General features: G+C 25.6%; 3 protein-coding genes across 5 annotated transcripts in view; all 3 read right to left on the reverse strand.

Moving 5' to 3' along the window:
- Window positions 1-19,097, reverse strand: part of LOC127280337 (uncharacterized) — a 32,277-nt gene that overhangs the window by 5,866 nt on the left and 7,314 nt on the right. The gene's annotated exons all lie outside the window — the stretch shown is intronic.
- On the reverse strand, window positions 1,047-11,019 carry LOC127280334 (uncharacterized). 3 transcript variants are annotated; one of them, XM_051303255.1, is made up of 2 exons: window positions 10,958-10,980; window positions 1,047-5,212 (listed from the first exon to the last, which is right to left on the reverse strand). In XM_051303255.1, the coding sequence occupies exon 2, from the start codon at window positions 5,057-5,059 to the stop codon at window positions 1,721-1,723; it is 3,339 nt and encodes a 1,112-aa protein (XP_051159212.1). In that variant the 5' UTR covers window positions 5,060-5,212; window positions 10,958-10,980; the 3' UTR covers window positions 1,047-1,720. The 3 variants fall into 3 exon arrangements, with proteins under 3 accessions (XP_051159212.1, XP_051159211.1, XP_051159210.1); XM_051303254.1 differs by lacking the exon at window positions 10,958-10,980 and adding an exon at window positions 5,525-5,607; XM_051303253.1 differs by lacking the exon at window positions 1,047-5,212 and adding an exon at window positions 5,931-10,643 and having other exon boundaries at window positions 10,958-11,019.
- LOC127280330 (uncharacterized) lies at window positions 14,231-18,304 on the reverse strand. The gene is made up of 2 exons (XM_051303245.1): window positions 18,144-18,304; window positions 14,231-18,078 (listed from the first exon to the last, which is right to left on the reverse strand). Exon 2 carries the CDS (start codon window positions 17,929-17,931, stop codon window positions 14,557-14,559), a length of 3,375 nt encoding a protein of 1,124 aa, XP_051159202.1. The 5' UTR covers window positions 17,932-18,078; window positions 18,144-18,304; the 3' UTR covers window positions 14,231-14,556.

Genomic DNA, 19,097 nt, shown 5'->3' on the forward strand with positions numbered 1-19,097 from the left:
GTAGGATTCATGTAGCTGAAGATAAATCTAATTTCATATTTTTACAATTAAAAACAACAGATCCAATAAAAAATTGTCCTCTATTTTGAATTTTTTTAAATTGACTTTACATTTATAATCAGTGATTCCAAAAAACCCTGTAAGTAACAATATTAAAGCATCAAAATATTCAGGATATCCAACGAATATTCTGGGATGTTCTGGGAATATCATTTGGTCATTGGATATTCTGGGTAAATCCAAATTTCCAGTAGTGGGATTACGAATAGCGCTTGTCGCTATGTAGCGCTTTTCGCTATTTAGGGTTAAAAACTTACATATTTTTAGTCAAATTTGTTCTAAATGATGTCCAAAATAAAATAGCGTTGACAGTTTTTTCAAAACTTAAACAGCAAGATCGTAATTCCAAAGAGAATATAAACATAACCCTACTGGATAAGACCTTTGACATAGAATTCATGTCAATTTCCTAAAAGGTTTTATCTACGTAGCAAACAAATATTACACGAAGGTGGAAACAATTCTCTAACTTCATGTTTGCGAACTGTTAGTTTCAAATAAAATAATTAACTAGTGACGAAATAAATTATACTTTAATATTGCAAATAACCTATTAATTTAATAAATAACAACTTTAAAAATAAATTATCTAGTTTAATGTTAAAATAATTTATAAAGGAAATAAATTTTTTTAATTTAATTTAATAAATAAAAATTAAGAAAATTAATCTTATTGCAAGAATTTAAAATAATAATTGCATGAGATTTAAAATTAGCATATACTTTACCAGCCTAAATTTAAAAATTGATAAATTTTTTAAATTAAATTGATTTAAATTTGCATTTCTTGAAAAACTCTTTAACTCACAAAAAATGCCCTATACATTTTTTTAGTGAAACCTGGCGTGAGAACAAAAATTCTATTTCCGAGGTTATATCTTCAAAATTTTTTAAATTAAATTTTTTACCCATTTTAGACAATGTCTAATATTGGATAAAGTTGAATTATTTTCTTGACATTTTGTAAGGATAGAAATTTAAAATAATTGTTTTCTTTATTTCTTTATTATTCTTATGTTTTATTTAGTTTATAATTATTAATTATAAAAAAATTTCAGGTTAAAATTTAGAAATAAAAGTGTTAATATAATAATATTAATAATTATCGTTGCCTCAAATTGCCTTTTTTATAACTTTTGAAATTGTTACACTTGGAAAATTTGTCAGGCTTTTAGATATTTCTTTTAATTGCTTCATTTCTTCATCGTGGGAAATCCTTATGAATTTGATACATTTTTAATATTAAAAAAATTGTTAAATTATAAAATAAAGCAAATATGAGTAAAAAAATACACAGAAAAACAATTGTACCAACCTAAATCTATCAAAATGATACCATTTTTTTAGTCACCCGATAGCAAGAAACTTTTTTAAAATGAATGTAGCTTTGAATCGCTACGTAGCGAAATCTTCGTAGCGCTGTCGCTATTTGTAATCCCACTCCAGATACTTCTAGGCTGTCCGTAGGATATTCTAAAGTATCAGTTGCTGTGAGAGTTGTTAAGAACAAATAAGTTGTTATTTATTGTCTTTTGGCACTATTTTACCATAAGTAAACTAACTCTAACTAAATACATAAACATTTAATTTATTCTATATCTATATAAAGTAAGCATTTTAGTGACAGAAATACTTAATTTCAAATTTTTTTATACAATATTCATAAGTTGATGTGTGCAATTTCATTCATGATATTTTTGTACCAAACATATTTTTCATCATAAGTATGTCGAAACATTAGCTTTAGTTTTAATACCTTGCCCAATCCTCCAATGCTCACAAATGTACGATGTACAATCAAAAACTCGCTTCCAGGTAGAAGAATTACATTATTATCTTTTTGGTTGTAAAATTGTTCAACTTTTGCCCTTACATAAGGTCTACTAAACACCATTTCATACATAATGTTTATACATCCAGGTGCTGGATAAGCAGCAAAACTTTTAGCAAAGGCCGCACTTGGAAAAGCTTGTGTAAATTTAGTTAGAGTAATATTATTATAAGGCGATAACTTTCTATCAATTTTAATTGGTTTAGATTCGACTCTAAATAATTTTAAATCAAACTGATTTTCTGGATCATCAGATTGTCTTATAGCTAATTTATATAATGCAATCTTCATCAGCTTTGCTTCTTGGGTATCCCTTGTTATTCTCGTGTATCCTGTTGTAGCAAAATTTCGTATCGCATAGTAATCATGAAATGCAACAGAATAACTTGCATTCTGTTCATTGTACTCTTTAATTATATTTTTTATAGGTGCTTCTTCCTCAATTAAATGTCTTTCTGCTTTCGTGTAGAGGCCATTGATTCTAAATTCACCATCAAAATTTGATATAGCATGTTGTTCAAATCGTGAGTGGTATCTTAATTTTATTAAAAGGTCAGAATTTTCAATTTCGAAGATTCTACTCCAAGCAGGTACTTCGAAGGAATTGTTATATATCCAATAATCGACAAATTGCATTAGAGTTAAGTTATCTGGAAATGTGAATTTATCAAATACGCTGGTTATCTGTTCTTCAAGGATATTTGTCTTGTTCATTACAAATTTTATCGCTTCTCTCTCGTATATAGTTTTTTCATTGAAACGTTGTTGTCTTCGACAAATGTTAAAACTTTTCCAAATTTTAAGGTTCTGTATATCCTTACATTTTTCATTATTATCATCAGCTTGAATTTTTATTCCAGAAAAAATAACTTTAGTAGGACTCTTACGAAGTTGATTATTAATTTCATACATAGAATGATCAGGTTCAGGTTTAAAACTAACATTATTTAAAGCAATATATTTTTTTATTGCGTTTTCTGTGTCCCCTTCTGTAAATAATCTCTCATCTTTTAATTCATAACCAGTTCTGAAATGAGCAATTTTTGATATATCGTCAAATAGGAAAATAAACTTATAACCATAACCAGTATCACTTTGATTATATAAATTGTTTATGAAAATTAATCGAGTATTGTCTTCACCAACAGTACCAATGGCTTTGAAAGAATTTGATTTTAAGATTTTTATCTTATAAAGACTATTTATGGTAGAATTAATTTTAAAATTTGTCTTTTCTCTTAAAGAAATAATTATTATTTCAAATAAAAGTATTCTGTCTTCTGTTGTAAATGTCAACTGAAATGCAGGATCTTTAATGTGTAAACAAATATCTTTAAATAATTCAATTTTATTTACTAAATTTTTTATTGTGAGTCCAGATTTTTGTTCTTCAATTAGAATTTCATCTACTGTTTCAGAAATTGCATTTTTCAAAAATACTGATTTGATAGTTGTACCTAATGAAGACAGAAAAGATCGTGATTTATTGTTGATTGCTTTTGAAGATATGTTATTTTGGTATTTGTAAAAAAAATGTTCTTTACTTAGCACACAAATATTCCCGTAATTTGTTCCTAAACAAGGATAATATGGCACTAATGACAAACCAAATTCTTTCCACCAGTAACTTTTTATTTTCTTACTTTCTTCTTGACAATTGTCTAAAATTCCTAACTGACTTTCAAATCGCAATTTTTTATAATTTATTAAGTTTTGGAAAAAGACAGTAATATTTTCGTCAACTGTTTTTAAAATAATAGGTGTCGCAACACTGAATACTTTTTCAAAATGTAATCTAATATCTTCTGCAAAAATGTCTTCATTATCGGTGTATTTGATTAATGTTGCGTTGTAATCTTCTCGTTTTAAAATATAGTATTCAAAACTTATATTTTTAGGGAAAAAAAATTCTAAAATATCATAAGGTAAATGTTTTGACTCATCAAAATCATTATAAAACACTGTATTGTTAGGAATTAACAATCTTATAACAACTGTCATAAGATCAAGTTGATCCATTAGAGATTTTGAAAAGGCCTTTTCGACTATTTGCAATTCATGTGTTTTATATAATTCGGAAATGTTATTAATTTTACTTTTAGCATATTCACTTATATTAGCTTGACCTTTTCTATATTGATAGTACAATGATTCAGAATTAGATGAATAAAGTGCTAAATTACAATTATTGATTTTCTCCGCGAAGGATTCGACTAATGCGTTGCCAGTTCGAAAACTAGAAAGTGCCATGTGCATTTTGAATGTGTAATCAGACTGTAACTCAACATTAATATCATTAAAAGCTTCAGTTGTATATTGAAATAAATGTTCATAGGCCGTCTGCCAGAAATATGACTCTGAAATAAAATTTGCCATGTTTTCATAGTCAAATAAAAATTTTGAATTAAAAGCGTAATAAGTTAGAGCTGGAAGAGCAAAAGCTTTTAACATTTCGACATTTTTCTCATCAGTTAAGATTAACTTTTCAATTACTTGACCAGTTATTAAGTATTGGTCAAATAAATTATCCTCAGTTGGATTTGCAACATTGTTTTCGTATTTAATATAATTGTTAGTATTTATTCTACCAGCTCGAAGAAACATTGAACCAGCTTGTGCATAAATATAATCAATAGACAATAAATCAAGATTACTATTTGGTATAGGAAAAAGAGGTAATATTATGTCGTTATATATTCTTGCCAATGATAAAGGACTGAGTTTAGACCTGTTGCCGTATTCGTTTTCATAAGATGCATTGTCTAGACTTAATATTATCTCATCAAGTACTGTTTCTATCTGTAAATTGTCTAATTTATGAAAAATATTAGCCACAAAACCATAAATATTTCCATATTTGTCAAATACTAGAGAACTAATAATGTGGTCAAACATAACATTAACAAAAGTAACATCAACGTATTCGTCGTCTTTCGCTCCATACAGATCGCTTCCTTTTAATAATTCTCTAATTAATTGAACTTTCTTTAATGCATTATTCTCATAGTCGTGTATATATTCATAAAGTGCATTAACAATTGGTATTGGTTTATTTTGGTCGATTTCTGAGAGGCAATTTTCAATGAATAAAAAATCACTGAGTATGTTTAAATAACTAAAGATTGGTATAAGCTGTACCGTTTCTAGTGGATTTTTAAATGTATCCATTCTTGATATTTAAGAAAACTATAAAAATAGTTTATCATTTATATTTAACAGTTTGATTAATATGATGCTATTTCAGTTATATTTTCTTGCCGTTGATGTCTATGATTTCTCTTTCAATAAAGAGGTCATCATTTATTAAAATTCAAATATTATCTACAAAATAATAAATTTTATTATTGAACAATGAATGTTACTATATTTTAAAATTATTAAAAATTTAAGCAGTTACTTGAAATTAATTTTAAAATCATATGCTATGAAGAATTTGTTTAATAAATCAATTAATAATTTCCACGCTAATAATAAAAATATTTTTTATTTAACAGTAGAACTCTTAATGTTTAGATTTATATAATACACTCTAAAGAAAAAAATCTTTACTTAAAATTTAATTTATGATTATCAAATAGTTAAGTAAAATGGAAACAATGCATGAGGAAGAAATTCTGAAACATATTGTTTTACCTGATATTGTTCATGAAACTCTGGAGCTTTTAATAATAATGTGATAGTGGTAACAATTATTTTTCATTTGGGGTTTATATATATATATATACAATATATATAAAAAATATGTAAAATATATATAAAATTTTTGTTTATCTTTAAATAAACTGTAGAACTATTTCCACAGTTTTATTGATACAACTGATGAAGTAAAAATAAATTTTTAGTCAAAACTTATATATTATAATCGTAATGTTAAAATTAACATAAATTAGTGTAATGTAAAATGGTTTTTTTATTTTTCGAAATAAGCATAAGTACATATTGTCTGTTACAAGGTACATATAATGACAATATTATCAATATTTTATCATAAGTCACTCTATAAACATTTTATTTATTCTATATCTATATTAACAATATTTCTTGTGTTGACAATTTGAATGTTAGCATCCTTTGAAAAATGAAACAAAACTTTTGAACCAGCAGTTTGATGTCAAAAAAAGAAAATTAAAAAAAATGCTCAGACCATTATAAAATTTTATTTTATGATAAATATAATACTTTTTAATGGTTTTACACCCAGGAAAAAAAAATATTTAAAAAAACACATCACTAATACTGTAACAGTTTGTGACAACTGAAGTTTAAGAAACAATAATTTTTTTAAGATTTAGAATTTCAGTATATGGGCGATTCCACGTTAAATTTACAATCAAATTTTTAATTCGGCCAAAAACATTTTTTCTTCATTCCTTATTGAAAAAAAGGATACGTATTTTTTTTTATGGCCAAATTTTCTCACTATGAATTTTTGAAATTTTAGATTTTCAAAAGTCGATTTATTTTCAATCACATGTATCTTTAAAATTATCAACTTTAGAAAAATTTTGCTAAGAGAAAAAAAGTTTAGTTTTTTCACGACTTTTAAATAATTTAAACAAAAAAAAAATTTTGAATTTTTATAAAAAAAATATTAGTTTTTTATAATTTTATAATTTAATTAATCGTATAAACAATAGAAATGTTTAAATATGTTTATATTTAAAGTTTTAACAAATCCGTTTTGTAATAAACAGATGTAACAAGTTAAAAAAATATAAAATGCCTCTTAAAGAAAATTTCTTTTCAAACTAGATAGACTCACAAAGCACCGCGCGCGCATTAAGCTTGCAATCCGAGTTTAAATATTTATTTAAACTTATTAAACTTATCAGGCCCACTCTGAAACCTTTTCTAAAGTCTTCTTAACACTTCCAGGTAGGTATAAAAAAAAAAAAAAAATCGGGCCCAAATGTAAAAAACATTAATTTGTTTATAAAAAACTAATATTTTTTTATAAAAATTCAAATTTTTTTTTGTTTAAATTATTTAAAAGTCGTGAAAAAACTAAACTTTTTTTCTATTAGCAAAATTTTTCTAAAGTTGATAATTTTAAAGATACATGTGATTGAAAATAAATCGACTTTTGAAAATCTAAAATTTCAAAAATTCATAGTGAGAAAATTTGGCCATAAAAAAAATACGTATCCTTTTTTTCAATAAGGAATGAAGAAAAAATGTTTTTGGCCGAATTAAAAATTTGATTGTAAATTTAACGTGGAATCGCCCATATACAATATTTAGAAACTAATATGTTCGATTTTGTTCATGATATTTCTATACCACATGTACTTCTCATCAATAGTGTGTTGAAACGTTAGCTTTAATTTTAAAACCTTGCCTAATTCTTTAATGTTCACTATTTCGTGGTCTTCGATAAAGAACTTACTTCCAGGCAAAAGAATAACATTTTTCTCTTTTACATTATAAAATTGTTCAATTTTTGCCCTTACATATAATCCATTAAAATCCATTTCATACAAAATATTCATATATTCAGGTGCTGGATAACCAGCAAATCTAATAGCGGATGTTCGATTTGGATAAGCTTGTGTAAATTTTTGTAAAATAATGTTATATTGAGAAGATAACATTCTGGCAATGGAATTTGGTTTAGCTTCTAATCTAAATAATTTTAAGTCAAACTCCCGGTCCGGATCGTCTGACTGTCTTATAGCCAATTTATATAATGCAATTTTCATCAGCTTTGCTTCTTGGGTATCCCTTGTTATTCTTGTGTATCCTGTTGTCACATAATTTCTTATCGCATAGTAATCATGAAATGTTACTGAATACCTTGCTTTCTGTTCGTTGTAATTTTTAATTATATTTTCTATTGATGCTTCTTCCTCAATCTGACGTCTTTCTTCTTTCGAATAAAGAGCATTGATTCTAAATTCACCATCAAAGTTTGAAATATTGTGTTCTTCAAAACGTGGGTCATATCTTAATTTTCTTAAAAGATCAGGATTTTCTAGTATATAGTTTGCACTCCAAATAGGTTCTTCAAAGGAATTGTTTTTAAGCCAATAATTGACAAATTGCACTAGGGTTGCTTTATCTGGAAATGTGAATTTTCCAAGTACATTGCGTATGCGATCATCAGGAACACTTGAACTGTTCTTAATAAATGTTACGGCCTCTTTTTCGTATCTAGCTTTTTCATTAAAACGTTGTTGTCTTTGACAAAGATTATTAAGTTTCGACTTTTTAAAATAACTAATTTCATTATTACATTTCTCATCATAATCATCAGCTTGAATTGGTATTCCAGAAAATAAAAGTTTTTTAGGTCTACGCCAAAGTTGATTATTAATTTCATACATAACATATTCAGGTTTAAAACTTACATTATTAAGAGCAATAAACATTTTCATTTCATTTTCTATGTCCCCTTGTGCTAAAAATCTTTTATCTTTAAATTCGTAACCTGTTCTTAACTGTGCAATTTTTGACACATCGTCAGATATAAAAATAAACTTATAACCATAACCACTTTGGTTATTTAAAGTATTTATGAAAATTAATCGAGAATTCTTTTCACCAATAATACCAACGCTTTTGTATAAGTTGGATTTTAAAGTTGATATTTTAGAGAGACTATTAATGACTGACGTAAAACTGAAATCGAATTTTTCTCTTAATGAATTAATTATTCTTTCAAGTACACTCACATCGTCTTTAGTTATAAATGTCAATTGAAATGCAGGATCCTTTATGTGTAAACAAATTTCTTCAAGAAATTTGTTTTTACTTAATAGATTTGTTATTAAAATTTTATAATTTTGTCGATTTGTTATAATTTCATCTACTGTTTCACTACTTGCAATTTTCAAAAACACAGATTTGATATTTGTGCCTAATGAAGACAGAAAAGAACGTGAATTAGTTTGTATTGCTTTTGAAGATATGTCAATTGGAGATTTATAAAAAAATACTGTGTTATACGATGCACAAATATTTCTATAATTGTTTCCAAATGTATCTGATAAACAAGGATAATATGGCACTAATGATAAACCAAATTCTTTCCACCAATCACTTTTCATTTCTTTATTTTCCGCTTGACAATCGTCTAAAATTTCTAACTGAGACTCAAACCGTGATTTTTTATAATTTAGTAAGTTTTGGAAAAAGACAGTAATATTTTCATCAGTTCTTTTTAAAATTATAGGTGTTGACACACTAAATAATTTTTCAAAATATAACCTAATGTCTTCTGTAAAGACTTTTTCATTATCAGTATATTTGGTTAATATTGCATTGTAATCTTCTTGTTTTAAAATATAGTATTCGAAACTTATTTTATTATTTGGATAATAAAATTCCAAAACGTCATAAGATAAATTTTGCGGTTCTTCAAAATCACCATATGTTGTTATATTTATAGGTACTAATAATTTTATAATAACCGTAATATTGCCAAGTTTTTCTATAAGAGATTTTGGAAAGGCCTCTTGAACTATTTGTAAAACATATGTTCCATATAATTCCGTTATGTTACTTACTTGACTCCTAAAATAATCATCATGACCAAGACGACGCTGTTGAATTTCACAACGAAAAGTTTCAGGATAATGCCTGTAAAATGAATCTGGAGATTCTCTTTCATTTTCATCCAAACTACGCAAATGTTGCTTCATCAAAGTTTTAGACAATGATATCCTACTTTGAAAACTAGAAAGTGCCACGTGTATTTTTAATGTGTAGTCATTCTTTAACTTAACATTAATGTCATTAAAAGCTTGAGTAGTATATTGAAATAAATGTTTATAAGCTGTCTGCCAGAAATGTAAATTTGAAATTACATTTACCATGTTTTCATAGGCAAAAAAATATTCTGAATTAAAAATATAATACATTAGAGCAGGGAGAGCAAAAGCTTTTAACATTTGAAAATTCTTCTCATCAGTTAAAATTAACTTTTCAATTACTTGACCGGTTATTAAGTATTGGTCAAATAAATTATCCTCAGTTGGATTTTCAACATTATTTTCGAATTTAATATAATTGTTGGTATTTATTCTACCACCTCGAAGAAACATTGAACCAGCTTGTGCATAAATATAATCAATAGACAATAAACTAAGATTGGCTTTTGGTATAGGAAATAGAGGTAAGATTATGTCGTTATATATTCTACCTACTGCTAGAAAACTAAGATTTGAACTATCGCCATATTCATTTTCAAAGGACGCATTTTCAAGATCTAATATTATCCTATTCAATACTTCTTCTATTTGTGTGTTTTCAGCTTTACGAAAAATATTAGCTAAAAAGCCATAGATATTTCCATATTTGTCAAATACTAGAGAACTAATAATGTGGTCAAACATAACATTAGCAAAAGTAACATCAACGTATTCGTCGTCTTTCGCTCCATATAGATCGCTTCCTTTTAATAATTCTCTAATTAATTGTACTTTCTTGAATTCATTCTTCTCATAGTCGTGTATATATTTATAAAGTGCATTAACAATTGGGATTTGTTTATTTTGATCGATTTCTGACAGGTAATTTTCAATAAATAAAAAATCACTCAGTATGTTTAAATAACTAAAGATTGGTATAAGTTGTACCGTTTCTAGTGGATTTTTAAATGTATCCATTCTTGATATTTGAGTTTTAATAGTTTATCATTAATATTTACCAGTCTGATTAATATGATGCTATTTCAGTTATTTTTTCTTGTCGTCAGTGTGAATGTTTTCTCTTTCAATAAAAAGGGCACTATTTATAAAAATGAAAATATTATCTGAAAAATAATAATGTTTTTTATTGAATAATGAATATTATTACATATTTAAATTAGTAAAAAATGAAAGCAATTACTTAAACTTAAATTAAAAATCATATGCTTTGAATAATTTGTTTAATAAATCAATCAATAATTTCCACGCCAATAGTAAAAATATTTTTTATTTAACAGTAGAATTCTTAATGTTTAGATTTATATAATACACTCTAAAGAAAAAAAATCTTTACTTTAAATTTAATTTATGATTATCAAGTAGTTAAGTAAAATGGAAACAATGCATGAGGAAGAAATTTTGAAACATATTGTTTTACCTGATATTGTTCATGAAACTCTGAAGCTTTTAATAATAATGTGATAGTGGTAACAATTATTTTTTATTTGGGGTTAATATATATATATATATATACAATATATATAAAAAAAATATGTAAAATATATATAAAATTTTTGTTTATCTTTAAATAAACTGTATAACTATGTCCACAGTTTTATTGATACAACTGATGAAGTAAAAATAATTTTTTAGTCAAAACTTATATATTATAATCGTAATGTTAAAATTAACATAAATTAGTGTTATGTAAAATAGTTTTTTTATTTTTCGAAATAAGCATAGGTACATATTGTCTGCTAAAAGGTACATATAATGACAATATTATCAATATTTTATCATAAGTCACTCTATAAACATTTTATTTATTCTATATCTATATTAACAAAACTTTTTAATTATAAATATTCTGAATTTATATACGGAAAGAAATATTATATTAATTGTATTTAGATATTATGATTACTTGATATGATTAATTTTTAATTAGAGGTTATGCAAGATAATGAAAATAAATATAAATTAGATTATTAAATCTACACATTGTTATTCATGATAAAAAATTGGCTAATACACTAATTTAATATAAAAAGAATAATTGTGAATTTTAATTTATAAAATTCAGTGTATTTGAAAATTTAAATTAACTGTTAATATTTTTTATATGTTAAGATTAGGAGAATAGTGTCAGGGTTGGACACAGTTTTAGTTTTTTGTTTATAAATATTTTGTTTAGATAAATTCAGTCAATTGTGGTATATGGGTAGAAAGACCTACAAAAGAGGAACACTTTTGCTGTGGGCCGTAAATTGATTGGTCAAAAATTAAAAAAGTTATAAACATTTTAAAAAAAAAATCTAGTCAGGGTTGGACGTTTCAGTCAGGGTTGGACACTTTTTGAAAATCGAAACGCATTATTGATAAAAACTTAAACTAACATTTGTAATGTTTTTTATTCTTATTTTTTTATGTTTATCTTTACTTATTGTTTACAAATTGTAAAGCTTCATGGGTTTAAAAAAGGAATGAACTCAAATTACAAAAAATAACGCTTTATTGTTCCAAATAACTCAATGAAATGATGAACAAAATTTATACAATTTAAGTATTATTTTTCTAATATCTTTGGCACAATTTTGCACTGAAATATCAATAAAATAAAATTTATTTGTATATTTATTTATAAATTGTGTCAAATTCATAATTAATATGGGTGTCCAACCCTAACTAGAAGCATCATTTTCGAATTGTGCTAACCATAACCAGACATGTGTCGCGATTCGATTTTTCACTTTTTTTCTTCTTAAATTATGTACCCCACAATACATTCAACAAGCTTATCTAGCCGAATTCTTGCTTTTTTTACACATTTTTTAGGTTTATTCACAAGTCAAACAAAACTTTTTTTGTCTCTTCGATTGCACCGAAGTCACAGCAGACGTTACTTTTGATTCTCCAAAAATGTAATGCCACAAAAAGTTAGGTTACACTACTAGAAGATTCGTCACGTACGCACACAGGTGGCGCTAGTGTTCTTATTTAAAAAAAAGCCAAGTGTCCAACCCTGACACTATTCCCCTACTTACTTAATATAGATTTCAATACAATATTATGTATTCAAATTTGCGATACAATTATGTTAAACAAAAATTGACATACGATTTTATTATTTAGATAATTAACTACTTTCATATTGAACTGAGCTCTGAGTTACGATTATATAGAATGAATATAAAATGAATACTTGAATGTTGAAATATGAAGAACTTCTTAGAAGTTTTAAGACAAATAATTTATTATAATTACATTAATGTAAATAATTAAGTATTATAAAATTAATTTTTTTGTATTTAAAGAAATTAAAAATATTGTTATGTTAAAGTTATTATTTATAAAATTTTAGATTAAAAATTTACATTATTTTTACTATTATTACTATTATTAAGTTATTATTTATTTTTACATTATTAAACATTTTAAATTAATTTCTTTCTAAATAATAAATTTGGAAAAGATACGAATATCAAATGAATAACAGAGGCACCGTCATTTGGTGTTTATAATGTTGCGTATTGTTTTAATGCAATTTTTTGTGTAATAAAGACATTTTTTCTTGTGTTGACAATTTGAATGTTAGCATCCTTTGAAAAATGAAACAAAACTTTTCAACCAGCAGTTTGATGTCAAAAAAAGAAAATTCAAAAAAAAAATGCTCAGACCATTATAAAATTTTATTTTATGATAAATATAATACTTTTTAATGGTTTTACACCCAAGAGAAAAAAATATTTAAAAAAGCACATCACTAATACTGTAACAGTTTGTGACAACTGAAGTTTAAGAAACAATAATTTTTTAAGATTTAGAATTTCAATATATGGGTGATTCTCCGCGTAGCGCACGATTTGGTGTCTGAAACTTTAAAAATATTTTTTTATCGAAATCATAAATGTCAATACATATTTTTGAAGATAAAGTGTCAAGAAATAAATATCCATGGTGGGCCGGAAAATTTTTTTATAATTTTTTTAAACAAATTGAAAAAAAATTCTTTGCTTTTTCAATTCTATAAAATAGTTGAAATTTGATTTATAATGTTTATGGGAATTTTTGGAATAATTCACAAAAATATATATATAGCGCGAACGACAATTAAAATTTTTTATTTCGGTAATTTACGGAAATTTTCGAGGTAATTTATGGAAATTCATGCGGTAATTTATGGAAATTTATATGGTAATTTATAGAAATTTATTTGGTAAGTTATAGTAAACTTACCGGAGCTATGATAGTTTATAATATAAATTTTTAATTTCGTTTGTTTCATTGTGTATTAAACTTGGACTAGTGACGGTAGAAATTTTGTGGCGGGTGGAGACGCTGGGGTTAGTCGAACCGGTGGAACTGATGTTAATAGTTTTCATTTTTTTATTTTTTGAGAAAATTGTCATTTATTTTTAATCGGTTTCATATGTTTCACATATATATAGACTAAAATAATATAACTGCACAAATTTGAATCTTGAAATGTGTAAAAAAAGGATAAATCAATTAGAAAATTGATTACTTTCTTCATACATCAACTTAAGGAATATAACTTTTGATGTTACTAAAGTAGAACTATATTAACATTTGACTTTTATTTAAATAATTCAATGTTTAATAATAAAACGCAAAATAACACACAAAAGTGCATTCAAGTATAAATAGCAATAAAAAAAGAAAATAATTATTTTTTTGATCAAACGTTTTTTTTATTCAATTCCACTATAATATACAATACTAAAATAGCAACAGAAATTGTATTTATTAGTGCACATTGCTAAAAATATTAACTTTTTTGTTTAAACATCCTGTGGGGACAGGTCAAATTTTGACGTTTTCAGCCTTAAAAACCAATTTTCACGAAAAATTATAATGTTAAATACAAAAATAACTACTGGTTTTTGATTGTAATGACAGAAATTACCTATTTACATTGGAATCGAAATATTATGTGAACATTATTTGTGATTTTTCTTTCACAACATGAAAAAAAGCAAGTTGTGCGCTACGCGGAGAATCACCCATATACAATATTTAAAAACTAATATGTGCGATTTTGTTCATGATATTTCTATACCACATGTACTTCTCATTAATAGAGTGTTGAAACGTTAGCTTTAATTTTAAAACCTTGCCTAATTCTTTAATATTCACTATTTTATGGTCTTCAACATAGAACTCACTTCCAGGCAGAAGAATTACATTTTTCTCTTTTACATTATAGAATTGTTCAATTTTTGCCCTTACATATAATCCATTAAAATCCATTTCATACAAAATATTCATGCATTCAGGTGCTGAATAACCAGCAAATCTAATAGCGGATGTTCGATTTGGATAAGCTTGTGTAAATTTTCGTAAAATAATGTTATATTGAGAAGATAACATTGTGGCAATGGAAATTGGTTTAGCTTCTAATCTAAATAATTTTAAATCAAACTCCCGGTCCGGATCATCTGACTGTCTTATAGCCAACTTATATAATGCAATTTTCATTAGCTTTGCTTCTTGGGTATCCCTTGTTATTCTTGTGTATCCTGTTGTCACATAATTCCTAATCGCATAGTAATCATGAAATGTTACTGAATACCTTGCTTTCTGTTCGTTGTAACTTTTAATTATATTTTCTATAGATGCTTCTTCCTCAATTTGACGTCTTTCTTCCTTCGAATAAAGAGCATCGATTCTAAATTTACCTTCAAAATTTGATATATTATGTTCTTCAAAACGTGAGTCGTATCTTAATTTTTTTAAAAGATCAGAATTCTCAATTTTATATAATTTACTCCAATCAGGTGATTCAAAGGAATTGTTATTTAGCCAATCATTGACAAATCGAATTAGAGTTATTTTATCTGGAAATGCGAATTTTCCAAGTACATTGCGTATGCATTCATCAGGAACACTTGTCTTGTTCTTAATACATTTTATGACTTCTTCTTCGTATCTAGCTTTTTCACTATAACGTTGTTGTCTTCGGCAAAGATTATTAAGTTTCGACTTTTCAAAATAACTAATATCATTATTACATTTTTCATCATAATCATCAGCTTGAATTGGTATTCCAGAAAATAAAACTTTTGTAGGTCTACGCCAAAGTTGATTATTAATTTCATACATAGAATGATCAGGTTCAGGTTTAAAACTTACATTATTTAATGCAATATATTTATTTATTGCGTTTTCTGTGTCTCCTTGTGTAAATAATCTTTCATCTTTTAATTCGTAACCAGTTCTTAACTGTGCAATTTTTGATACATCGTCAGATAGAAAAATAAACTTATAACCATAACCACTTTGGTTATTTAAAGTATTTATGAAAATTAATCGAGAATTCTTTTCACCAATAATACCAACGCTTTTGTATAAGTTGGATTTTAAAGTTGATATTTTAGAAAGACTATTAATGACTGACGTAAAACTGAAATTCATCTTTTTTCTTAAAGAATTAATTATTTTTTCAAATACCTTTATATTGTCTTTACTTATAAATGTCAATTGAAATGCAGGATCTTTTATATGTAAACAAATTTCTTTAAGTAATTTAGTTTCACCTAGTAGATTTGTTATTGATAGTTTGAAAGTTTGTTGATTTGTTATAATTTCATCTACTGTTTCACTACTTGCAATTTTTAAAAACACAGATTTGATATTTGTGCCTAATGAAGACAAAAAAGAACGTGAATTAGTTTTTATTGCTTTTGAAGATATGTCAATTGGAGATTTATAAAAAAATACTGTGTTATGCGATGAACAAATATGTGTGTAATTGTTTTCTAATGTATCCGATAAACAAGGATAATATGGGACTAATGATAAACCAAATTCTTTCCACCAATCACTTTTCATTTTTTTATTTTCACCTTGACAGTTGTCTAACATTTTAAAGTGAGACTCAAATCGTGATTTTTTATAATTTAGTAAATTTTGAAAAAAAACAGTAATGTTTTCGTCAGTTCTTTTTAAAATTATAGGTGTTGCCGCACTAAGTAATTTTTCAAAATATAACCTAATGTCTTCTGTAAAAACATTTTCATTATCAGAATATTTTGTTATTATTACACTGTAATCTTCTTGTTTTAAAATATAGTATTCGAACCTTATGTTATTATTTGGAAAATAAAATTCCAAAACGTCATAAGATAAATTTTGCGGTTCTTCAAAATCACTATGTGCTGTTGTATTTAGAGGTACTAGTAATTTTATAATAACCGTCATATTGCCAAGTTTCTCCATTAGAGATTTTGAAAAGGCCTCTTGAACTAATTGAAATTCATATGTTCCATATAATTGCGTAATGTCATTAATTTGACTCCTAAAATAATCATCTTCAACAGAAGGACGATGTTGAATTTCACAACGAAAAGTTTTAGGATAATGCCTGTAAAATAAATCTGGAGATTCTCTTTTATTTTCATCCAAACTACGCAAATGTTGCTTCATCAAAGTTTTAGACAATGATTTCCTACTTTGAAAACTAGAAAGTGCCACGTGCATTTTTAATGTATAATCATTGTTTAATTCAATATCAATGCCATTAAAAGCTTTAGATGTATATTGAAATAAATGTTCATAAGCTGTCTGCCAAAAGTGTGAATTTGAAATTAAATTTGCCATGTTTTCATAGTCAACTAAATGTTTTGAATTAAAAACGTAATACGTTAGAGCTGGAAGAGCAAAAGTTTTTAACATTTCAAAATTCTTCTCATCAGTTAAAATTAACTTTTCAATTACTTGACCGGTTATTAAGTATTGGTCAAATAAATTATTTTCAGTTGGATTTGCAACATTGTTTTCGAATTTAATATAATTGTTGGTATTTATTCTACCAGCTCGAAGAAACATTGAACCAGCTTGTGCATAAATATAATCAATAGACAATAAACTAAGATTGACTTTTGGTATAGGAAAAAGAGGTAATATTATGTCGTTATATATTCTACCCACTGCTAGTAAACTAAGAGTCGCGCTATCGCCATATTCATTTTCAAAAGACGCATTTTGAAGATCTAATATTATCCTATTTAATACTTCTTCTATTTGAGGGTTTTCTGCTTCACGAAAAATATTCGCCAAAAAGCCATAAATATTTCCATATTTGTCAAATACTAGAGAACTAATAATGTGGTCAAACATAACATTAACAAAAGTATCATCAATGTATTCGTCGTTTTTTGCTCCATACAGATCGCTGCCTTTTAACAATTCTCTAATTAATTGAACTTTCTTGTAGTGATTATTCTTATATTCTTGCAAATATTCATAAAGTGCATTAACAATTGGTACTGGTTTGTTTTGGTCTATTTCTGAGAGGCAATTTTCAATGAATAAAAAATCACTCAGTATGTTTAAATAACTAAAGATTGGTATAAGTTGTACCGTTTCTAATGGATTTTTAAATGTATCCATTTTTGATATTTGAGTTTTAATAATTTATCATTTATATTTACCAGCCTGTGAATAATATGACGCTAACACATTTATTCTTTCTTGTCGTTGATGTCACTCTATTCTCTCTCAATAAAGAGGACTTTTATAAAAAAATTCAAATATTATCTGAAAAATAATAAAGTTTATTATTCAATAATGAATATTATATATTGTGAAATATATTGTTTTACCTGATATTGTTTACGAAACTCTGCAGCTTTCAATAATTAGGTACTTGTGGTTAATTTATTTCACAAAGAAAAATTGAAATAAATATTATTTGCTATAAAATTGACTATTCTAATCTAAATGTGTTAATTGTTGGTTAAGGTGGAATTATGTATTTATATAGTTTTTTATTGATACAACTGAAAGAAGAAAAGAAATAAAAAAAAATTTTATTCAATACATATATTTATTAGAACCGTAATTTCAAAATTAATATAACTTAGTATAATAAAAAATTGTTTATAATTTTACGAAATAAGCATATGTACTATCTTATCAGTTACGAGGTACATACAATATTATCAATATTTTACCATAAGTAAACTAACTCTAAAAACATTATAAATTTATTCTATATCTATGTCAAGAAAACTTTTCAGTTATAAATATTCTGAATTTATATACAGAAAGAAATATTATATTAATTGTAGTTAGATATTATGATTACTTGATATAATTAAATTTTAATTCTTTTTTTTCAATCTCAAAATCATTTGAGGATAATTTTTTTGTAAAATTAATATTGCACGGGCATTATTTCGAATCCCTTTTTTTCTATGTACATGCAGTACAAGTCCGATAAGTTTTCGTCCGTTAAGTTTCCATTCCCCTCAACCCGTCATCACATCAACGATTAATCACACTAATTAGATGTTTCCACTGCGGCGCATGCTCACTTACACTTGTTTTTCAAAATATTTTCAAATTTACTGTCAGTTTTAAATTGGTACCTAATTGTTGTCTAGAACCAGGTAAATCTATAAAAGAATTATCAAATACATTTAATATTACAGAAAAAACAATTGAATCCTGGTTAAAAAATAAGAATCACATAAAAAAATTAATTATTAAAAGACGTTATTCAGAAGTATTTATTTAATTGTTAAATATATAGGAAACATTTTTTCTGAAATTTA

This window comes from Leptopilina boulardi, unplaced genomic scaffold (assembly GCF_019393585.1).
Source record: "Leptopilina boulardi isolate dan_hultmark-lab unplaced genomic scaffold, ZJU_Lbou_2.1 LbouV2_237, whole genome shotgun sequence".
NCBI lineage: Eukaryota > Metazoa > Arthropoda > Insecta > Hymenoptera > Figitidae > Leptopilina > Leptopilina boulardi.

What these genes read in the sequence shown, in the direction of transcription:
- LOC127280334 (XM_051303253.1), bottom strand. Translation starts at nt 10,497, where the DNA reads ATGGATACATTTAAAAATCCACTAGAAACGGTACAACTTATACCAATC.
- LOC127280330 (XM_051303245.1), bottom strand. Translation starts at nt 17,931, where the DNA reads ATGGATACATTTAAAAATCCATTAGAAACGGTACAACTTATACCAATC.